Here is a 23916-nt window from a genome sequence, read left to right as displayed (position 1 = left end):
ATTTTCAAATCCTCTTTAATTAATTGGCAAACATTCTATATCAGAGCAAGCACGCAAACATTCTATATCATATACCTTATGAAGTTCCTTTGTGTTTTCTTATTGTCTCTGGTTCTCTGTGTTGTATCTTCTACTCTTATAGCACAACTAGGTCCTCTTTTTTATAAACATACTTGTCTTCCCCTTCATTCAACTGTTCATCAAGTTCTTCACCATATTTCCAAAGGGCCTGCAAAAGATAAGCGGTTGTTTGCGAGTTTGATCAGACTTCACTTCCATGATTGTTTTGTACAAGTAAGTATACCATTTTCTTTATTTCAATTTTATTACTATAAATTATTGGGGAACCATTCTAATGCATGTATATGTATGTATAGATGGATGTGATGCTTCAATTCTATTGAATGATACAGCTGCCATAAAGTGTGAACAACTTGCACCTCCAACTATCAACTCCATCCGAAGATTGGATGTTGTGAATTTGATTAAGAAAAAGATTGAGAAAATTTGTCCTGGTGTTGTTTCCTGTGTTGACATTCTTGCACTTGCAACCGAAATGTCTTCTGAGATGGTAAAATTTTTTTCTAATTTGCATGTGCATCTGAATAGATTATTGTGTAGTATTTATTTCTCTTTTAACTATATTTATTTGGCAGTCAAAAGGTCCAAATTGGCAAGTTCCATTAGGAAGAAAGGATAGTATAACAACAAACTTTGACCTAGCAACTTCGAATATTCTAGGTCCAACCTCCAACCTCCCTCAACTGATTTCCAAATTTGAGAAGAAGGGACTCGATGTTAATGATTTAGTGGCACTCTCAGGTCCAACCTTCAACCTTTTTTTTGAATTTTAAAATTTGATTATGGTAATGAGCTTGTGACTGTTTTAATTGTTTGTTAGTTTATATTTCTAATATATTTTTTTCCACTTCAGGTGCTCATATAATCGACCAAGGACGATGTGTACTTTTTCGCCTTCCAAATTACACAAATGATGGGTCACCTAGGAAAAATATCACAAACTTGGACTCGATAACCCCTATTGCATTTGATAATAATTATTAATAAATATTCAATGTGGTAATGCACGATTTAACAGCGATGAAGTGCTTTTCAACACAAGGGGTGCCCCAATAATTAATGCAGTCAATCTCTTGGCTTCCAATCAGATACTTTTCTTTGAGGCTTTTAAAGCCACAATGATCAAGATGAGTATGATCGAAATCCTTGTTGGTTAACAACGAATTATAAGAAATCATTGTAATTTTCTTAATATTTAGAAAAACTAAGTAAATGTAAATAAAAATACCAAGTGTTAGTTTAACTTTGCAAAGTGTAATAAGGAAAAATATTATCATATCAATATAATATTTTTTTTAATTTGTTTTTGTTTACAGTCAAATTATCATTATCATTTATCAATTTATAGTGGGTTGGGTGGGTCTCCTAGACCTAATAAATAGTTACTTAAGACATTCCGTGTCTTCATAATCAGTAAACTAGGTTTTTTATTCATATTTTTCTTGGTACAAAAAACAAAGTAGAAAATGTACAAACCAAATTGGGTTAATCAAGTGTATCACTCGATAATATGTTTAAATAATTGTTGGAGTTCGATTGCACAAAATTATGTTGTGACTGTTATCTGATTCGATGATGTTCTCGTTCTTTCATGGTCGAGGTAGTTGAATTGTTTTTTCTAAGAGACATATTCAATCTTGCATATAGTTTTGTTGCAGTGGTTAATTCCTAATTTTTGGAGGGGCCATTGGTGGGTGTATGCATTTGAGGTGAAAGTGAAGCGCCTAATGATAATCGACAATTTGCATTCTGTACCACAAAATGATGAACGGGATAAACTCGATGCATATGTGGTAACACAATATATTCCCTTTCCCAATAGACAGTTATAATAGCTAATTCTATAGCATAAAGTAATTTGTAACAAATTTAATAACCTTACTTGTAAGATAAAGAATAACCATCATGTATAATCATTATGCATTCAGTTCATTGAAATTAATAAACTAAAATGGTTTATTCTGGCAAAAGTTATATGGTTCATTAGAATTAATCAAGTATAGACTCTTACAACAACTGCATACAAACTTTAAAACTAAATATTTATAACATAAACCCACCCTCTTCATCTAATCTTTATAATAAATGAATACCAATCGAAACCCTATATACGTGGAAATAAAAAATAAACGCAAGCACACCCATGTCCAAAATATTCTAACTTTTGCCGAAGAAGCTTAACAAAAACAAGAAGCCACCAACTTGTTGGGGCTCATTCCGGCCAACAACATCACCGAAGTTTATATCTTGAGATGCCTTCAAATGAACCACCTGCTAAACAACACAAAGAATGACAACATTTAACTTCTTGCATAGTACTATACCAAATAAACGTGCAAGGTCGAGATTGATACATACCAAATATGGTACCTTAAGATATGTGATAACTATTACTTAAAAAAATATCATGTATATAATAAACAAACAAAATATATATATATTATTGAAATTATTCTAATACTCTGCATTATTGCAAGTATACGTACATCTATACGTATATCCAATAATCTTCATTATTTTGTTTTTGTTACTATTAATTACTGTTATTTTAATGTTATGTGTTGATGGCTATGAGTGGAATGCATGTTACTAATAGTTACAAATATAAAAACTAATATAATAATTAAACATATTTTAAACAGGTATATTGAATTGTTTCAAAACCAACTATAAGCTTATTTTATTTGAATTAATCCTATCTAAAATGAAATTCTATTTCTTAATATATTATAATTAAACGTTCTCAAACTTACACACGTATATAGACTTTGTAAAATAATATTCATTAAATGAAGTTGCATATTAATTTCTATAAGGGATCTATGTCTTTTTAGCTTCAATTATCGTACAATGATACTTCTAGAATTTTAGTCATACAAGGGTCTTTTGGTTTTCTCTAACTTAACACCTAATGTTTATTTCACTATTTATACGAAGGTATTATTTATAATTAAACCTGTTAAAATTTCCAAATCCTCTTTAATTAATTGGCAAACATTCTATATCAGAGCAAGCACGCAAACATTCTATATCATATACACGATGAAGCTCCTCTATGTTTTCTTATTGTCTCTGGTTCTCTGTATTGTGCCTCCAACTCTTAGAGCACAATTAGATTCTCTTTTCTATAAACGTACTTGTTCTTCTCTTCATTCAATTGTTCATCAAGTTCTTTACAATGTCTCCAAAGGGCCTGCAAAAGATAAGCGATTGTTTGCTAGTTTGATCAGACTTGCCTACCATGATTGTTTTGTACAAGTAAGTATACAATTTTGTTTATTTCTATGTTATTACTATAAATAATTGGGGAACCATTCTAATGCATGTATATGTATGTATGTAGGGATGTGATGCTTCAATTCTATTGAATGATACAGCTGCCATAAGGAGTGAACAACTTGCACCTCCAAATATCAACTCCGTTCGAAGATTGGATGTTGTGAATTTGATTAAGAAAAAGATTGAAAAAACTTGTCCTGGTGTTGTTTCCTGTGTTGACATTCTTGCACTTGCAGCCGAAATATCTTCTGAGATAGTAAAATTTCTTTCTAATTTGCATGTGCATCTGAATTGATTATTGTGCAAAATTCATTTCTCTTTTAACTATATTTATTTGGCAGTTTAAAGTTCCAAATTTGCAAGTTCCATTAGGAAAAAGGGATAATATAACAGCAAACTTCGACCTGACAACTTCGGATATTCTGGGTCCAACCTCCAACCTCCCTCAACTGATTTACAAATTTGAGAAGAAAGATCTCGATGTTAATGATTTAGTGGCACTCTCAGGTCCATCATTCATCCTTTCTTTTGAATTTTGAAATTTGATTATGGTTATGAGCTTGTAACTGTTTTAATTATTTGTTAGTTTATGTTTCTAATATATTTTTTTCCACTTCAGTGCTCATACAATCGGTCAAGGACGATGTGTACTTTCCCGCCTTCCAAACTGCACAAATGATGGGTCACCTGGGGAAAATATTACAAACTTGGACCCGATAACCCCTACTGCGTTTAATAATAATTATTAATAAATATTCAACGTGGTAATGCACAATTTAACAGCGATGAAGTGCTATTCAATACAAGGGGTGCCCCAACAACTAATGTAGTTAATTTCTTAGCTTCCAATCAGACACTTTTCTTTGAGGCTTTTAAAGCCTCAATGATCAAGATGAGTATGATCGAAGTCCTTGTTGTTTAACAATGAATTATAAAAAATCATTATAATTTTCTTAATATTTAGAAAAACTAAATGTAAATAAAAATGCAAAGTGTTAGTTTAACTTTGTAAAGTGTAATAAGAAAAAATATTATCATATCAATAAAATATTTTTTTTTAATTTGTTTTTGTTTTCACTCAAATCAGCATTATCATTTATCAATTTTTAGTGGGTTGGGTAGGTCTCCTAGACCTAGTAAATAGTTGCTTAAGGCATTACGTGTCTTCGTAATTAGTTAACTAGGTTTTTTATTCATATTTTTCTTGGTACAAACAACAAAGTAGAAAATGAGAAAACCAAATTGGGATAATCACGTGTATCACTCGATAATATGTTTAAATAATTGTTGGAGTTCGATTGCACAAAATTATGTTGTGACTGTTATCTGATTCGATGATGTTCTCGTTCTTTCATGGTCGAGGTAGTTGACTTGTTTTTTCTAAGAGACATATTCAATCTTGCGTACAGTTTGCTGCAGTGGTTAATTCCTAGTTTTTGGAGGGGCCATTGGTGGGTGTATGCATTTGAGGTGAATGCAAATCGCCTAGTGATAATCGACAGTTTTCATTCCGTACCACAAGGTGATGAACATGATAAACTCGATGCATATGTGATAACATAATATATTTCCTTTCCCGATAGACAGTTATAATAGCTAATTCTATAGCACATTATTCTACTATATCGTTCCTTGATTTCCAGGGGAGACTGTTTGAGGACATGGCGAAAGTTGCAATTCCCGCATACATCCGGACTACAGACGGCCTATCTCGTTCTTACGCCAATGTTCTAAAACAGCCAAACAAGTGAGATAAAATTACAACTCAGCTTTTGTGTCTTTTTTTTTTGTCATGTGGAATACCCTATGTAAAATTCTTGTCATCCCAATTGCATAAATGTTTTATTTGCCTGTAGCTCCGATTATGGCATCTATGTTATTAAGTTCATGGAAAGTTATACTGAAAGTCATACTCTTGATGAATGGAACGAGGTTACTTTAATAAACTTTTGCGCATATATCACGCGTAAATTTGAACATATATAATTGTAACGGTTCTTACTCCTAACTCGTTTGGTAAATCAATATACAGGATATACTCATATCATACAGGATGGAGTTTGATGTTAGACATTGTCTGTGGGCCACAAAATGCATTGGTTGATCAGGTTTTTTCATTATTGAAGGACAAAGCTGAACCTGTACGGTGCAATAAACCACAAAACAAGAGAAAGGAAGTTAGATCACCATTCCCTGCACCTAGCACGAGGACGTTAATAGAACGTGCGGAAGGATTACCAAATGGGAGAATAATCAAAGGGAGGAAGAAGTTTGCATTCTGTACCACAAGAAGATGAACGGGATAAACTCGATGCATATGTGGTAACATAATATATTCCGTTTCCCGATAAACAGTTATAATAACAAATTCTATTGCATAAAGTAATTTGTAACAAATTTAATAACCTTATTTGTAAGATAAAGAATAACCATCATGTATAATCATTATGTATTCAGTTCATTGAAATTAATAAATTAAAATGGTTTATTTCAGCAAAAGTAAAATGGTTCATTGGAATTAATCAAATATAGACTCTTACAACAACTGCATACAAACTTTAAAACTAAATATTTATAACATAAACCCACCCTCTTCATCTAATCTTGATAATAAATGAATACCAATCGGAACCCTATATACGTGGAAATAAAAAATAAACGCAAGCACACCCATGTCCAACATATTCTAACTTTTGCCGAAGGAGCTTAACAAAGACATGAAGCCACCAACTTGTTAGGGCTCATTCCGGCCAACATCACCGAAGTTTATATCTTGAGATTCCTCCAGACGAACCACCTGCTAAACAACACAAAAAATGACAACAATTAACTTCTTATATAGTACTATACCAAATAAACGTGCAAGGTTGAGATTGATACATACCAAATATGGTACCTTAAGATATGTGATAACTATTACTTAAAAAAATATCAGGTATATAATAAACAAACAAAAGATATATATTATTGGAATTATTCTAATACTCTGCACTATTGCAAGTATACGTACATCTATACGTATATCCAATAATCTTCATTATTTTTTTTGTTACTATTAATTACTGTTACTTTAATGTTATGTGTTGATGGCTATGAGTGGAATGCATGTTACTAATAGTTACACATATAAAAACTAATATAATAATTAAACATATTTTAAACAGCTAAATTGAATTGTTTCAAAACCAACTACAAGCTTATTTTATTTGAATTAATCCTATCTAAAATGAAATTCTACTTCTTAATATATTATAATTAAATGTTCTCAAACTTACACACGTATATTAGACTTTGTAAAATAATATTCATTAAACGAAGTTGCATATTAATTTCTATAAGGGATCTATGTATAAAGAATAACCATCATGTATAATCATTATGAATTTAGTTCATTGAAATTAATAAACTAAAATGGTTTATTCCAGTAAAAGTAAAATGGTTCACTGAAATTAATTAAGTATAGACTCTTGCAACAACTGCATACAAACCTTAAAACTATATATTTATAACATAAACCCACCCTCTTCATCTAATCTTGATAATAAATGAATACCAATCAAAACCCTATATACATGGAGATTAAAAATAAACGCAAGCACACCCGTGTCCAACATATTCTAACTTTTGCCGAAGGAGCTTAACAAAGACATGAAGCCACCAACTTGTTGGGGCTCATTCCGGCCAACAACAGCACCAAAGTTTATATCTTGAGATGCCTCCGGACGAACCACCTGCTAAACAACACAAAAAATGACAAAAATTAACTTCTTGTATAATACTATACTAAATAAACGTGCAAGGTCGATATTGATACAAACTTGTACCGAGGAGGCATTCTTGTTTTTCCTCCGAGCAGATTTCTTGAAGGACTTCTCCAGGGCAGTGCCGAGCCCCTCACTCTTTGGGCGTCCCTTTGTGGTGACCTTTGATGGGCCTTGGATGTTGACTACACCAACAACATTCGAACCCTGTGAGCCAATGCTGGTGTGGATGTCCGCCATGCTCTCGGACCTTTTCTTGGCACAGTGCAAGGTCAGCTTGGCCCTTGTTTCTTCCAGAGCAGCATGCAGCAATGCTGTTTCATCGTCGTCATTGACAAACTCTTGAGCAATATTGTAGAAGTGTGCACATAATCCCCTGAATGCAGTATGACTCTCATCCGACTGACTGACGTCGTGACTACTCTTGACATAAGTATGTTTGCGCTTTATGTTCTTGCTCCAGCGAGGGAGAACATAATAGGTAGGTACTTTATACACTATATTTGAATGGAAAACTGCAAGACAGTGATAGCACAACACACCTGAACTCTCAAAAAGATTACACTCACAACGAACCTCCTGTGTGGAACGGTCAAAGTGGACGTCGTATAGAACGCAAAGAATAGTATCGTTGACTAATTTTTCCTCTTCCACCTTCATGTATACCGATGGCCCCTCTTCAGCAACTACAGAGACTCTGCAATCAGCCTTCTTCACAAACTCAGTTTGCACATTCTTAAACATGCTGGTAGTGTATTACTGCTGAAATTGTCTCTCCATAGGCGAGCTCATTGCACAAGGGATAACCCCCTTGAGTCTGCTGCATCATCCTCCAATTCCCCCTGCTCCTTGATTCCAAGCACATTGTTATATTCGTTAACAAATTGGACCAAGCTAGTCCCGCTGTGTAAGAATCCACCGTAGAATGCGTGCATGCACTCACTCATTTGCGTACTCCTCATGGCAGCCCAAAATTCACCCTTGAAGAATATGGGGACCCACATGCGTCGATCATCATAAAGGTCTACAGAAAAAAAATGTTCTTAGCATAGAAACCTTAAACTGAACTTATTACTACAAAATAGATAAAGCCAGCTACCAAATAATTGTCAATTAAAGCGCGTAAAGTAATTGTACACTAACGGACCTGATAGCCGCCTGTTGTTATGTAAGTTGTACTCAGCTACAAATTCAGACCAGTTATCCTTAAATAACTCCACCATCCGAGCGTTCCACACAATGTTATTGAGGTCAGCATACAACTTTCTGTACCAGCGATAATCTCCAAGCTTGTGCAGTAACTTCTTCATAATGTGCAAGATGCACCAACAGTGGCGAGTATCAAGTAACGCCTTTCTAATTGCACCGCACATGGATCTACATTGATCGGTGATGATCCCTGTGGAGCAGTTCCCATGCACTTTACCCATTAGCTGAAAACTCACTCATAACTTGGGATTTCCTCATTTCCCAACAAAGCACAACCGAGAAGGGCTGACTTACCATGGTGGTTGACACCGATAAATGACGCAAACAGTAATGCATGCCTACACGCAAAAACAACCACATATAAGAAATCCCAGTCACGACCATACAAATAAAAAAATAGAAAAAAACACCAACATAACTATGTCATACCTGTTTGTACTGTACGGGCTATCAAATGACTCGACGTCTCTGTAATATTCATATGATGCCCTGCACCTTGCGTCCACTTATACTACACTCCTAAATTTACACTCCTCGTCTAAATTCGCCGCGTAGAAGAAGTTTAGATTGATGTCCTTCATTCTCATGAAGTAGTTCATCATCTCCGTAACATCCGCATTCACGTCGCTGGTTTGAAGTCTTGCTGCAATATAGTTTCTTAAATCCTTTTCTGAGAATCCCAGGTTCGACGGGCCCCCAGCCTCATTTGCCAAAGCTAGGAATGTCTTGTTTGGTCGAATCCCAGCCTCATCATTATCCTCGATCACGCACTTCGCATGCATGGTCAGCTCCCTATACTCATGGTAGTGCACCACCTTTTTCGCTGAACATGGGTGCGAGTGTGTAACACCCTACCATACAGAGTCTTATGCTTAAGTCATAAAGCTGAGGTGGTAAGGTATTACGACCTCTAAAAGTAATATATATATATATATATATATAATAATAATAATAATAATAATAGTTAGGAGCCTCGAAAAATAGGTAAAATAAAATCGCAAAATCAAAAAGCGCTACCCTCAGAAAATGTGGTTACTTGCGTGAGAAGAAAACTAAAGCTCAACAACAAATATATATAGATGACACGAGTAGAGGATCAGTAATATAAAATAACCAGCTCTTAACTCAGCCTGCGAAGCCAAGGCTGGCCGGAGAATATATACGTACATATATATACATAGTAATAACCCAAAAGAACATGTTCAAAACCCTAGTTCTCCATAAAACCTCTAAGAGGTATATAAACAAAGTATTCTTACATACAAGAGGAAAAACTATACATATATATACATCAAAGTAACAAAAGGGGATCCCAAAGTAAACCACTTCGTGTAACACCCTAATACTCAAATCCTTATGCTCGAGTCATAAGTCAATGATATTACGGTGGTACGACTCTCAGGTGGATTTTTAATATATAAATATAGGTAATTTCGAAAAGAGTATTAATCGAGAAGCCTGAAAAGAGTAGAAATAAAATCGCGAAGGCGTATCACTCACGTTTCGACAACGAAAAGTTAAACTGCTAAGCCAAACGCGATATACGGACAAGGCATAAAGGAGATTAAGAGATAGATATATATAACATAAGTAAATAGCCACTAGTCGCGACCTGCGAAGTTTAGGTCGGCTAGGGTACAGTATGAAAGTAGATGATAACAGCATATCCTAATCTCTCCCAAAGGAAACATAAGAGACTCTATAGGCAAGTTCCGAAAGAGTTCAATACATAATATAATCTTTTCAAAACAAAGGTGGAGAGATTTTAATCAAAACACAAAGTAGAGGAAATAAAGATCTTTGCCGTCTCTCAGACGACCCACAACTCACTTCTGAGCACCTGGACCTGTATCTGAAAAACAAGAGATATATACGGAATGAGAACCCCGGGCCCATGGGTTCCCAGTACGGTAAAAGTGCCAAATAGATACAATGCACTGCAATAAAAACTCACTAAGCATCCTAAACTTCTTCACCAAATATTCATCCTAGGTTCTCGCTAATCCATGAATAGGCAACTGTCATAAGGGAGTGCTAAATCTAATTCATGTTTCACATATTTCCCAACTCGCTGACTCTTCCACGAATCAGACTCAGAATTATAAGCAAAACCATCACCAGTTGTTCTGCCTCAGCAATTCTATATCAATACATCATACCCTCGCCTGGAGCTAGTGGAACTACATCACTGCGTCTACCCAGGGAGCTCCGATTATCTCATTCAATAATCATCATCATCATGCAATCGCATCATCAGTTCATCCCATCAAGAACAGCCCTCACACCCACCGACACCAGCATGAGGGCATCTCAGTTGTACAAACACAAGCAATTCAGGCAAGTAATACACAAATATGGTACAAGTAGAACAAGTAGCATATAGTCAGGTAACATGGCATATATGATGTAGAAATCCAAAACAAATGGCAAACCCAAACAATTCAAACATATGCAAATGATGAATGCCTGCCCTATGGCTGATGATATCATCTGTCGGTTATCAAGCCAACCCGACATGTCCGGTAGCTAACCCGGGCACAGTCTCTCTGTTGCGTATTAATATCATTAGAGGGAATATATGCCCTGTCACCATTAGAGGGTATCTGCGCCCTGTCGCCATTAGAGGGTATCTGCGCCCTGTCGCCATTAGAGGGTATCGGTGCCCTGTCACCCTTACAACCAGAGAGAAAACACAAGCATGCTTACATTTGACATTTTTCATCATTATTCATTCAATCTCAATTCATATTATAAATCCTCATTGTTATCAAATCTCAAACATTAACCTGGAGCAAGTGGGACGAACCACAACCCTTACTACTACCTAGGTATCACAAATACATTCATTCAAAACTCCATAATTAAACTCATTTATCATAAACATCCTTTTCCGTCTCATAACCGGAGCAAGTGGACAACGCCACTGCCTACTACCCGGGGTCACACATCACATTTCAACATTTTCCATTATTATCCATTTAACACATTCATTCATTAATCGTATATGCATTTATACTCAGCCATAAACATTAATGGCTTTGCCGTAACCCGACAATAACTCAGCCATCCGGCCCATGGTTCAATCAAGAACCGGCCATTTATCAATAATTATAGCCTTTCGGCTCATGGCTTACACGGTACTTCCACCGTCATCCTCCATATCTCATATAATCATATCTGATCATCATTGATCATAACCTTTTTCCCTTGCTTCACTCGCAAGTTACCACATCCCCTAGCTCCTTCCTTATTGCTAGGCATACCATAATGATTTAATACATAAGGGGTGAGATCGGAGGCTTAAAAGTATGAGGTTTGGCTTTAAAACTCAAAAATCAACTTTGGCATGAAAACAGAGCCACGCGCACGCATACTCCACGCGCACACGTAGATGGCCAAAAACTCATCGACGCGCAAGCGTTATACGCGCGAACGCGCGGGTTGAAAAATATCCAAACGGCGCGCAAGCGTCGGCCACGTGTACGCGTGGGTGCTCTTGCGCCCAGGCACAAAACTGGCACAACTCTGGCACAACTCTCTGGAAAATGGCTGGGCATTTGGTACAGCGCATCGACGCGCCTGCGCACACCACGCGCACGCGTGGATGGTGCTTTCTGGAAGAATGGCGCGCACGCGCCAGGTGCGCCTACGCGCGTAGGGTCGTTCTGCTAAAAATTTTCCAAGTTAAAAGCTGCAGAATTTACAGATTCAACCCCCAATCTTCCGACGGACATAACTCTCTCATTTTAAATCGTTTTTCACCCGTTCTTCGAACGGCATGGACATCTCGGATCCAATTTCATTTCTAAACAGATTTGGCAGAAAACAAAGATCCGTAGTCCAGGTTATGTCCCGTCAAAGTATGCCCAAAAATCATGTTTTCATACAAAACCACAAAGTGCCATTTTCAAAACAAGCCATTTTCAACTCTTTTCAAAATCAATCAAAACATGCCAATTTCAGCCTTTTCTTTGAAATCAATCAAAATATACCAAAATCAACATCAAGCCTCCTCAACTCGCACGTTGACACTTTCTCAAACTCAAACACATTTACATATCATATACTCTTTCTCATGCCAAATTTCAACAACACTATTTCCAATCAACCATCATTATACATAATCAATATTGTACTCACTATCACGCGGCTTCACCCACAAATCAACATTAATCATTCCTCAAGCATATATCACGACATACATATCTCTAGTGCATCATCATACCATCAAGGCATCAATAATCATAATCACATATATGACCATATAATATATCTCAACCAAAACCAAATATACCTCATCTATATAATTGCACCCAAATTTACCAAATCCCACACCTCAACTCCTCAAACCTTATTATTCAATAAGCAACCCAATCATTCATATATTCATTATCTGAAATTCATCCAATCACTTGTGTCATCATACAATGCACACATCAACTTACCTTTCTTGCCTTTTTCCGGCCTCCGGCCCAAAATTCACGGCCTCCGGCCCAATTTCATAATTTAAATGCGTAAACCACAAATCAATACTCATTACCCAGTACATCAAATTCTCAATACACCAAGTATACAAGGCCACACAGTTCTCAACCCAAATCATTAATTCACATTACATACCAACTATGCATATTAGCACCAACTATTTACACAATCCAAACTTAATCCTAGGGGCATCTAGCCTAGGAATTCTCATCACAACACACGGTACTTAAATGAAACTTAAACCGTACCTCTTGTAGCCAAACCAATTGAGCCTCTTCTATGGAAGTCTTCACCAACCTTAGCTCCAAGCCTCACCAAAGCTCCTCAAGCAATACCAATCTCCCAATTGTGCACCAACATCACCAAATACACTAACATAACCAATATCACATACATACATCAACCTAGGGCTCATAAAAATGACAAATCACAAGGGTTTGAGCACTTCTTACCTCAGCCCATATGAAGTAGGGATAGAACCCACTTAGAATCCATGTTGGAGTATCCCTAAACACCCAAAATCACAAGATTTCAACACTAATTACCCAAAAACGTGTAACAGTGGGGAATTTCGAAAACTGGGTAGAGATGAATGGAATACTCACCAAAAAACTTAGATAGAATTGTAGAGAATGAGAAGAGCGACGCGTGGCCGCAAACGGCTCGTCAATCGGAGCTCCGTAGCTCAAGTTATGGTGGTTTGAAGATCAAAGAGAGTTAGGTTTTCTCTCTTCTCTTCTCTCTTCTCAAATCAGCGCCCAACACCCCTTCTTTAGGGAAAAATGAGCTGAAATACTCATAACTAATGTTTATATATGTTGGGTCTTGGGCCCACTTAGGCCCGGTTCACTTATTTTTGTCCGTTGGCCCAATTTTGGACCAAAACCTTTAAGATTAGCGCTCTAAATCGCACTTCAAATATTTCTACCTTCCCTAATTATAATTCCTCATTTCTTAATCTTATTTACTCATAATCAATTTTCTCAGCTATAGTACCAGACAGATCTCAGCCGATACTGCCGGTCAAAATTTCACTGCGCGCTTTTGCGCAGAAAAGTATATTTTCCGACTCGGAAAAATTCACTGAATCCAAATATCATATTTAAATCATCAAATTCCAATTGCCAAATCTTCCAACCATATTCGCTCTCATTTAACTTATTATTTAATTAATTTCGGTTAGACCGGGTATTACACTTCGCCGCAGAAACTTCAGACGCCTACCGAGGTGCCGTTCGACCTGCATCTGAAAATAACAACATAGTGTGGGATGAGAACCGGAGGTTCTCAGCATGGTAAAGGTGCCACGCATATAATATATAAGGTCTTGGGAATACCAGAGGCAATCCTAGAATGCCGACTCTCAAATTGTAAAGCTTAAATTACTAAACAAAAATCATAAAAAGGGTGGTCTTCTAGGGAATTCTAAACCTAGCTTAAACTTTAGCCTTAATTCTAACCTATCCATCTTTCCCCGTACCTACATCTCCGATGATTCGCATAGACAAAACAAACAGACAAGGCAAGTACAGGTAGAAAACAAGTAGTTCAAGTAACAATTACAACAATAAGCAGAATATAATCAATTAGGCATTCCCAATTAAGGCATAGCAAACAAAGCACACATATGCATATGATGAATGTCTATCCTACTGGCCGTGAGCTCACGTGTCGGTTACTTTGCCAGAACCCGACACATCTGGTAGCTAACCCAGACATTGGTCTCTAGGTTGCGCATCTCCAGGAGGATCATAAATGAAGGAGAGTGCCTTTCCACCTTCTCCTAGAGGTTTCACGAAGGAGAGTGCCTTTCTACATCGAAGGAGTGTGCCTTTTCACCTTGCAACCAGAGAAGAATGTGGGGGAAACAATACGAAGGAGAGTGCCTTTCCACCTTCCCCACATCTGCATCACGACAAGAAAGGAAACTTCCGTCCTCAACTTGCCATATCGAGCATTTCGGCCACACATAGTCATTCCCAAATCTCATCATTTATCATCATCATTTCCTTACATTCGTTCTTTATAGCCATAGCAGCATGTATTCATTTAGCTTTCACATCATTCTCTTATAATTCATCACGTTTACGGTTTACCCTTTCTGGGTCCCGACTAAACCATTTATCAAACTCTTCTCAACCTTTTTAGTATCGAATAATTTTAAAATCAAACCAATTCTAACATTAAATTAATCACATAACACGAAGATTAATCTTTGACTTTTCGGACCCATGGCTATCACTAAAACATCCTCGACACTCTATTTTCTTTTCTGTTTTTAATATAACAAATGAACTCGAAATTCGGCAAACTTTATGTCCAGACGTTCAGCTCGGAATATATATTTTAACAAAAGAAAAATCACAATTTTTTGATTTAACTAGCCTCAGAAACAGAGGAGAAACGCTGACTGCTCTGCAATGCTTAGAAACCAGAAAACAGCATCAACATACGATATCTAAAATTCCATATAAAATTCAAATTAAATCCAATAGCCTTCAAAAATAATATGGTTCAACTTAACATATCTAGGTTTCTTTTCCAATTGGTTTCAGGTCAAAGCCATTTTTAATGAAGTAGTTATGTAACTTGGAAGTTGAGTAACTTTCTGCATAATTCTGTTTTAAAAGCCAAGAAACATGTCCTCTTCCAAGTCCTATAACTCACTCATTAAAACATGGACAGCCCTGAAATTTAAATCACATCTGCTAAACATAATTAATTTTCATCTCCAATTGGTTGCACCCGAATATCCATCCATAATCAGAAGTTATAAACTCTCAAAGTTGCTGATCTAAGAAAACAGAATCTGGCTTTTATTGCATAACGCATCGTATTTCAAAAATTCATATCTTTAAAACCACAAGTCCAACCATTCTAAAATTTTGCGATGTTAAAATAATAGGACCAAAGCTTCATTTAAAATTAGTTCCATTTCAAAATTCATTTTGAAACATTCACAGCAGAGCCAACAAGTTACTACTATTCTAAGAATTCTGCAGTAAAAATCAGATTCCACGACTACAATTTAAAAAATTCACCATAAATCATTTATTTAACGAAAAGATCCCAAATTCTCCAGTTCAGTTCCAAATATTCCGAAGTTTAACCAGGACTTAGTTCCATGCAATTTCAAGCATCACAGAATTAGTTACAACATATGCAATACCACCACAACATAACTCTACATCCTTCCATCATCCATCATACCTCAATTCTAAAAAATTCTCATGCATAATTCCACAACTATATCATGAAGACCTTCAACAATTCATTATCTATACACATTCATTAACCTCATTTTATCATCCATCATTAAATCATCATTCAACATTCAAATTTCCATTCTCAACATTAAATAACAAATCTATACTCAACTTGGTTCATAGTTATCAACAAGGCACTAAGCAATTTACACCCTTATACATTCATTCTTATCCTATGGTCATCTAGCCTAAGTTTTCGCAGGACATTATATATTAAATACACGAAACCTAAACCATACCTTGGCTGATTTTCGCGTATTTATCCAAGGTACCCTACACGGCAAAGTTGTAAGTCTCAACCGCCAAAAATCCAGCAACTAGAACTCTCACCGAGCTTCCAATTAAGCTTCCAACATCTCCAATTGCCTCATATCACATATTTACATGCACCTAACATAGTTATCACAACATATTCCCAAAATTCAATACCCAAAATACCAAATTAATAAATCAACTAGAGTTCTAGGATTCTCAGCTTACCAACAAAAAATTAGGACAAGACCTGGCAAGTCCACCAAGTTAATTTGATCCTAAACATCGAAATTGAACAATTCTCAACATAATTGCTCATGGACTTTCAAAACTGAAACAGAGGAAATTGGGAAAGAAAACGTGGTTTCCTTACCTTATAATGTACTGGCCTTTGTACAGCTCGACGCCGCGGTCGCGTGGGTACAAACAGATCGTCAATCGGAGCTCCGGATCAAAAGTTATGGCAATTTGATTAGCAAGTGAGGGTTTGGTGTTTTGGAATTGTTCTTCCTTCTCCCATGGCTGCTTTCTGCGTTTCTCAGCATGCAAAATGAAGAGAGAGGGATCTGAGCTGACTTTATTAAGTGAGTGAGTTGGGCCCACGGGCCCGGTTCGGGTCCGATTCGATCGGTTCGGTCCGTTCGGCCCAATTTTGGGCCGAATTCTTTGAAATTGGTGTCAAAATTTTCGTTTTAATGAGCTCTATCTTATTTTAATATTAGATTTACCTTTTTAATTTTCCATATTAAAATTTAACTTATTGACTAATTATTCGCTAATTTTTCAGGATTTACAGAGTGCCTCAACTCAACCTTGAAGAAAACCCACTCTTGCTTCTCTTTATCAAACTTCACATATATCCTTGCCTTGCACCCAGTGACTGAAATTGTATTCTTCCACGTTGGTGCTTTGACACGAGACCTGCGAAACCTTTTCCGATTACAGTGGATAGCTTGGTTAACGGGTTCCTTTGTGATCTTGTCACATGTTGTCGTCCTTATCTTAGTTGCAAATCCTACTTTCTTTGCGTAGGTAACATAGAATTCATGAGCCAGTTGCAACTGCACAAACCGTATTCCAACTCTTGGTATTTCGTCTTCCTGAAGGCAACTGTGATCCGGTAACTACGTTTCAGATAAAAAGAATCAATACCATTAATTATCAAAACAAACATGCGGATCATGACTACACAAAATTAAACTAGAGTCCAAACCTCGTAACCAAGATCCATCTCTTCACTTTCAACCTCAGTAACATCCGACAGTTGCATGCGCTACAATTCTAAAATAAACGCAGAAATGCAAAAAAAAAAATAATAAGATAAATCCTTAGTAAATATTATGTGTATAAAACCTCACTAACCAGCACAAAAAATGCGATAAAAAATAGAAATCAAGTCAATCATCGTACCCATTTTAGCTTAGAAACAAATGCATGAAAATGACAATGATAATAATTGAATTAATTATTTCATTTTACCTATTATATAAGTATTGTAACTACTATCTATTCTCTTTCACAATGACATTGCACATCACATAGCTGAACATGCAGTAGATACAACTACCATACACATAGTTCAGTCCTTGGTTTCAGAGCCAATGGTAACTAGAGTTACTTTTTTTTATTCATTCAATATCCATCATGTATAATTATATACATATATTCTAATCTAAACATGCAGAAAGCAGATTAAGTATCCAATCAGTTGATAACTCTTGCCTTTTTAATTTTCATTTTCAAATATATTCTTCATAATAATAATACCATTAGCTATAACTCAAATTCAATATACATCACTACTAAGGTTATAGGGGACCTATGGACATCATGCACAGGAACATGGGTGATTACTTATTAAGTAGCAAGGTCTCCAAATGTAGTCAACTCTCATGCTTATACATGCAATTTAAATTTGGTTATATAACTTTATATATTCATAAAAGATAGTCCAAAAAAGACCTAGTTTTATCCAGCGACAAATCAATATGCCAAGATTACTTAATTTATGCAAATTTCCCATACATATAAGCATACCATCAATATAAAACCATCACAAATTTTGTTGATGCATCTGGGTAAGCATTAAACATAAAATTAAACACGCCACTTACATTGAGTATAAACATCTAAATTATTTGAAAAATAACCATCCATTATCAATGTTTTGAACGTAAGTTGCTCACCTTATTCGATTGTTCACCCTCGACGACAAAATGGTTGGCTACGTTTTCATGTGGATTTGATGAATTCTCATTACCGCTAGAAGAGGGAATACAACACAGCAGTTCAACCACATTGCACTCCAATAAGAAACTTCGGCGGGGTGATGGGCGTGAAAGAGGAAGCACATTGAGACCCTTTATCTTGCGACGTCGACATCGGGAAGAAGGCACACACCGGCTGTGCCCTGTCCTTGCTGGACATCCAGGTTGCTGCAGTGCCACGAAGTTCGACCCACACGATAGGAACGTGGTGCTGGGCGGTGGCTTGTACGGACGATAGTGTCAATCAGAACAGAGTCAGCGCTATGTCAGACGGCGGCTGGTGACCGTGGCGGCGCTGCACCGGCGAGATTCGAGGAGAAATGGAGAGAAGGAGGTCACACCATATTGAGAGAGGGAAGTCGTTTTTTTATTCTATAACTGACGGTAATCCTAATTTATTTCAAATTTCAAATTAGAATCTATTCAAAATTAATTAATTGCCCATAATTTAATTTTTTTAACCCCATTGTACACATTGTTCAATGCATATATTGACTTCTCATACTTTCTCAAAAATAAGACCTATGAAAAAATCAAGCAAACCCAAAATTACTCTTGCTTTATAGGAAATGTTAAAAATATAATCATTCATGTTTCATTTTTTATCGGATTAAACTTTTGAGAAAAGTAATTTCATGTCAAACTTCACTTATTTGCAATTATTATACATGAGTTAATTGCTTATATAATATTTTGGTAGATAATAAATAATAAATAGATTTGTTCACTTGGAATATTATTTGTAAATATCCTCCTCTCTCTTTATTATTGTCATTACCATTGCTACCATCATCATTATATTCTCTTTGACTTGACTCTCAATTTCTGGCTTAACTCCTGTTCAATGCCTTTGTTTTTTAGCGTCTGTTATTCTGTATTGTCTCTTTCCTCTACGTGTTCTACGTACTTGGCTCATAAAAAATTGTGAACAAGTTAAAATCATTATAAACAAATAAAAAAAATAATAAATATTTAGTGAGATGAAGGAGAAAATAAGACCTGTAGAAATATTAAACAAATCTAAAAGAAACTCTTTGCTTAAGGAGAAATGTTAGAGATACAATTATTCATGTTCCTTTTTTCTATCGGATTCATCTTTTGGAAAAAGAAACTTCATGTCAAACTTCACTTATTTGCAATTGTTATACATGAGTTAATTGTTTATATAACATTTTGATAGATAATAAATAACAAATAGATATGTTCTTTTGGAATATTTTTTGTAAATATTCTCTCTCTTTATTTTTGTCATTACCATTACTACCACTATCATTTATATTCTCTTTTACTGGTCCTCAATTCTTGGCTCAACACCCACATTTTTTTGCATCCGTTATTCTGTATTATCTCTTTCCTTTACCTGTTTTATGTACTTGGCTCATGGCAAATTGTGGACAAGTTAAATTTATCATAGACAAATAAAACTAAATTATTTTGTATTATTTAATGAGATAAAAAAAGAAAGTACATAAAAGATGAAGTGGGAGAAAAAATTAAGGGTGAATGTATATCCATGTAGAATACATTTGAAAAGATTAAGAAAATGACATGCATGATTCTTGAAAATTTAGGCTGGTTAGCCATATTAATCATTGGTCATTAAATAAGTTTAGTTAAAAAAATCAATAAAAATAAAAAAATAATAGTACAAATTGATCAAATTAATATGATATTTTTAACTGTTGATTAATTTAAAATAATAAAATATAATTTTTTTAAAAAAAATATAGCACATATAAATATATTAATTTTTTTATATCTAATTTACCTCCAATTAAATTTTAGTTAAATCTTTAATTTTTTTAATATTTAATTCAAATAAACTTCAGTTGAATTTTCAAAACCTTGACCATAAAAAATGTTGTTTTTAGAAAAAGTGATATTGGATATTAGAAGACAAAATGATTTAAGAGTAATGGAAGATTCAAAATATTATTATTTTTACTATTTAATTCCAATAAAGTTATATCAAAATTTATTATTGTTGTAGAAAAATTGTTACTCTTCATTCTAAGTTGAGTATGGAGTCAATGCAACATAAATGTCATGATAAGAATTTTATTTTGTGCCACTCACCAAGAACATCAGTCAAATTATAGACCTCTTTTTTTTCTGTACCATTCCCTTATTAATTTGAAAATTCCACCTCATGCAAGTCAAGGATTCTTTCTTCCTGTATTTTATGTGCAGGCTTCTCTCTATGTAATCATAAATGCTGCTCATTTATTGTGCCATTCTCATCATAATTTTTGCCTCATCTTCTATTGCCAATTTCTATCGGGTTAAGCTTTTGAGAGAAGCGGGATAATTTCATGTCAAACTTCACTTATTTGTAATTATTATGCATGAGTTAATTGTTTATATAACATTTTGGTAAATAATAGGGTCAAACAAGGATGCATATGAATAGAGAAATAGGGTTGAAAATCCAAACTACTTTCCAAAAGAAAAGAGCAACAAGAACTTTAAGATAGGCTAGGAAGGAACAAGTTGACTCCAACAGAATTTCAAGACACATACTGAGTAATCTCGAGAAATAGTCTCTAACGTTCCCAAAACCCGTAAATCGTATTACCTATTACTCGTATATCGTCTACAACAACCCATTAGTGCTCCCATGTATATAATTCACTAGTATTAATCCGGCCAAACTTAATATCAGGAATTATGTAATGGAAGACTAATGACATTAATCAATAGACCGTCATGTGCATAAAGTTCTAATTCTCGTCATTCGACAAGACCTAATACATGACAAATGCTCAGAGTATACAATTGAAGTATAGTCGGTCCTTTCCTCAGGCTCTACAGGAATGACCGCTCTGATACCATAATGTAACACCCTAACTATCAAAATGTCACGCTTCCGGCTGTGTCACTCTGATAGCTCGGACAGTACGACGACTCTTATAATATTTAATACTAAAATATGAGCCTGTTTAAAACTTAGACCGAATCTTTCGAAAACATACATTCATACTTACAATATAAATTACAATACCCACAGGAAATATATATATATATATATATATATTTACAAGCATCTCATATCAAAATCATATCCTTCTTACAAAACTTGCAAAGTTAAAGGTGAGGAAAACATAAATACTAATATATATATATATATATATATACACATATTAATTTACAAGCATCTCATATCAAAATCCTATCCTTCTTACAAAACTTGCAAAGTTAAAGGTGAGGAAAACATAAATACTAAAACAATACAGAAATATCGTCTAACAGAAAAGAAATAAGCTCTTCTGAACTTCGTCATCCGTAACCTGAAAAAGAAAAGACCTGTAGGGGAGTGAGAACATCATCCTCGGAAGGGTTCTCACTATAGGGTTGTAGAATTACTATAATAGGATACGCGAGATAAAATCATTTCAGTGATTAATAACCGCCTTATGCATCTTTTCAAAAGCAAATGTTTACTATAAAGAAAAATCTAAAATCTTTTCTGAAAGAGGAAACTGTTCATTTCTTAAAAATTCAAAAGCCTTTCAAAAGGTTTATCTATGCAGAACCAGATTAGTTTTTCATACTTTTCTAAACCAGAAACATCAACCGAACACGGCCTTCGGCCCACCTCATGATCAACTACGGCCTTAGGCCCAAACAGTCTACAAAACAACCAATCACCACGATCCAACAGAATCCCAGTCGCAAACACAAGTAGGAAACTTCAAGCACAAACAAACAATTACTTCAAGTAGAACAATTAGCAGTTAACCACAATTAATCACAAAGGCAAACCAAGTACAATATGCACACTCAAACAATGTCGCATAGATGCATATGATGAATGCCTATCTTAGTGGCTGATGAGTCACATCTATCAGTTATAAAGCCAACCTGACAAGTCCTGGTAGCTAACCATTGGACTGTCCCTCTGTCGTGCATCCCCAACTTGAGTTATTCACAATCATAATCATAATTCACATCCAACACCCTCACTGGTGTATATTCACGGGGGCGAGCTCATCCGGAACTTTCACAGTATCCAGCCACACTTACGACATAGGGTCAGCAGAGTATCGAGTCTCCACCTGGAGCACGTGGTGGCTAGCCACTGCTTTTCCCCAGGGAAACTCGTATCTCAGATAGGTGAAATGCAACAATCACAATATCAATATCTCAGCATATATGCATTTATTCTCAGCCATAAATCAACATTCATCTCAGCCATCCGGCTTAAATTCATGATTCATAGTCAGCCATCCGGCTCATAACATATTTCGCAATCAGCCATAATTCATTATCATACACAGCCATTCCGGCTCATAACATAATAGCACTTCCACCATCCAACATCCTCAAACTCATAATATCATCATTCAAGCCATAAATCACTTTTTCTCAATTCACTTCACTTTGAAGTCAAAAATCAATTCTTTTCAATCTTGGCTTTAAAGTTTCCATTTCTCAAATCATTTCAGGCTCATAAGCCACTTTTACTCAAAGTAGGTTCCATTTTTAAAACAAAGCCACCCTCGACATCCTCTTTCCAAAACTTCCAAAACCATGGCAAATTAAAAATATCTTTTGAAATATTCAAAATCATCCATCCAAAAACAGGATTTTGTAACAAAAGTTCTTCGGCAGATTCTCAAATTCATTCAAAATCTTTAAAACCTTGGCTTCCTGATTTGAGTAATAAGAATAGAATATAAGTCAAGCTGAGCCGTGTAATCAATTACTCCAACTACATTTTCAAAGTATTTTCTTTGGTCTATACTAAAACCAATTTCAACCCCATGTTTAAAAATTTGAAGCGTTTCCAACGGCTCGGAAATCATTTTAGTTTTGCTAAACCAGAACTCAAAGAATACTTTAAACCTTCCCTAAAACATCGAAAATTGAAATTTATAAATCAAAATCTAAGTTCTTTCAAAGTCACTAAAACTTCTATAACTGAAACCTTTAAGTCAAATTCAAACAACATAAACCGTGTTTAAGTCAAATCCAAGGAAACCTAAAGTCCTTCCACCCCTTAAACAGCCTTAAAAACATAATTCTCTTCCAAATGACTTGCACCCAAAATTAGAGTGTTTTTCTTAGGAAACAAAGCTAAGGTGTAATCGTCTTTTCCAAGATTCCTTTCAAAACATAATTTTATCACTTTTATAAATAATTCAAGTGAAGAAAATAAAAGTCTTAAATTCACAATTCTCCAAGTGAAATAGTAAAGGCCTTAAATTCATAATTTTCCAAATAACGTTTCCAATTAAAGTCCCGGATTTTATAGAAATTTCGACAGCACCTCCCCTAAAACTTTAATTTTGCCACCCTTTCCGGGTCCCAACTAAA

The 23916-nt window shown here is 35.3% G+C and overlaps 3 protein-coding genes and 1 pseudogene across 3 annotated transcripts; 2 read left to right on the top strand and 2 right to left on the bottom strand.

Annotated features, from left to right (window-relative positions):
• The first annotated feature begins 78 nt into the window (after positions 1-78).
• LOC112742224 (peroxidase 53-like) lies at positions 79-1065 on the top strand. The gene is made up of 4 exons (XM_025791462.1): positions 79-298; positions 378-571; positions 657-822; positions 935-1065. The coding sequence occupies exons 1-4, from the start codon at positions 79-81 to the stop codon at positions 1063-1065; spliced, it is 711 nt and encodes a 236-aa protein (XP_025647247.1).
• Positions 1066-3123: 2058 nt separating this feature from the next.
• Positions 3124-5464, top strand: LOC112742222 (peroxidase A2-like; annotated as a pseudogene).
• A 2445-nt stretch (positions 5465-7909) lies between these two features.
• LOC114925183 (protein FAR1-RELATED SEQUENCE 5-like) lies at positions 7910-9112 on the bottom strand. The gene is made up of 4 exons (XM_029292431.1): positions 8860-9112; positions 8625-8668; positions 8269-8554; positions 7910-8145 (listed from the first exon to the last, which is right to left on the bottom strand). The coding sequence occupies exons 1-4, from the start codon at positions 9110-9112 to the stop codon at positions 7910-7912; spliced, it is 819 nt and encodes a 272-aa protein (XP_029148264.1).
• Positions 9113-17097: 7985 nt separating this feature from the next.
• LOC112742220 (protein FAR1-RELATED SEQUENCE 8-like) lies at positions 17098-17603 on the bottom strand. Its single transcript, XM_025791460.1, has 2 exons — positions 17547-17603; positions 17098-17457 (listed from the first exon to the last, which is right to left on the bottom strand). The coding sequence occupies exons 1-2, from the start codon at positions 17601-17603 to the stop codon at positions 17098-17100; spliced, it is 417 nt and encodes a 138-aa protein (XP_025647245.1).
• Positions 17604-23916: the final 6313 nt, after the last annotated feature.

Source organism: Arachis hypogaea, chromosome 14, assembly GCF_003086295.3.
Source record: "Arachis hypogaea cultivar Tifrunner chromosome 14, arahy.Tifrunner.gnm2.J5K5, whole genome shotgun sequence".
Lineage (NCBI taxonomy): Eukaryota > Viridiplantae > Streptophyta > Magnoliopsida > Fabales > Fabaceae > Arachis > Arachis hypogaea.
Note: the sequence above shows the minus strand (reverse complement) of the source record. Positions and strands in the feature narration are given on the sequence as shown.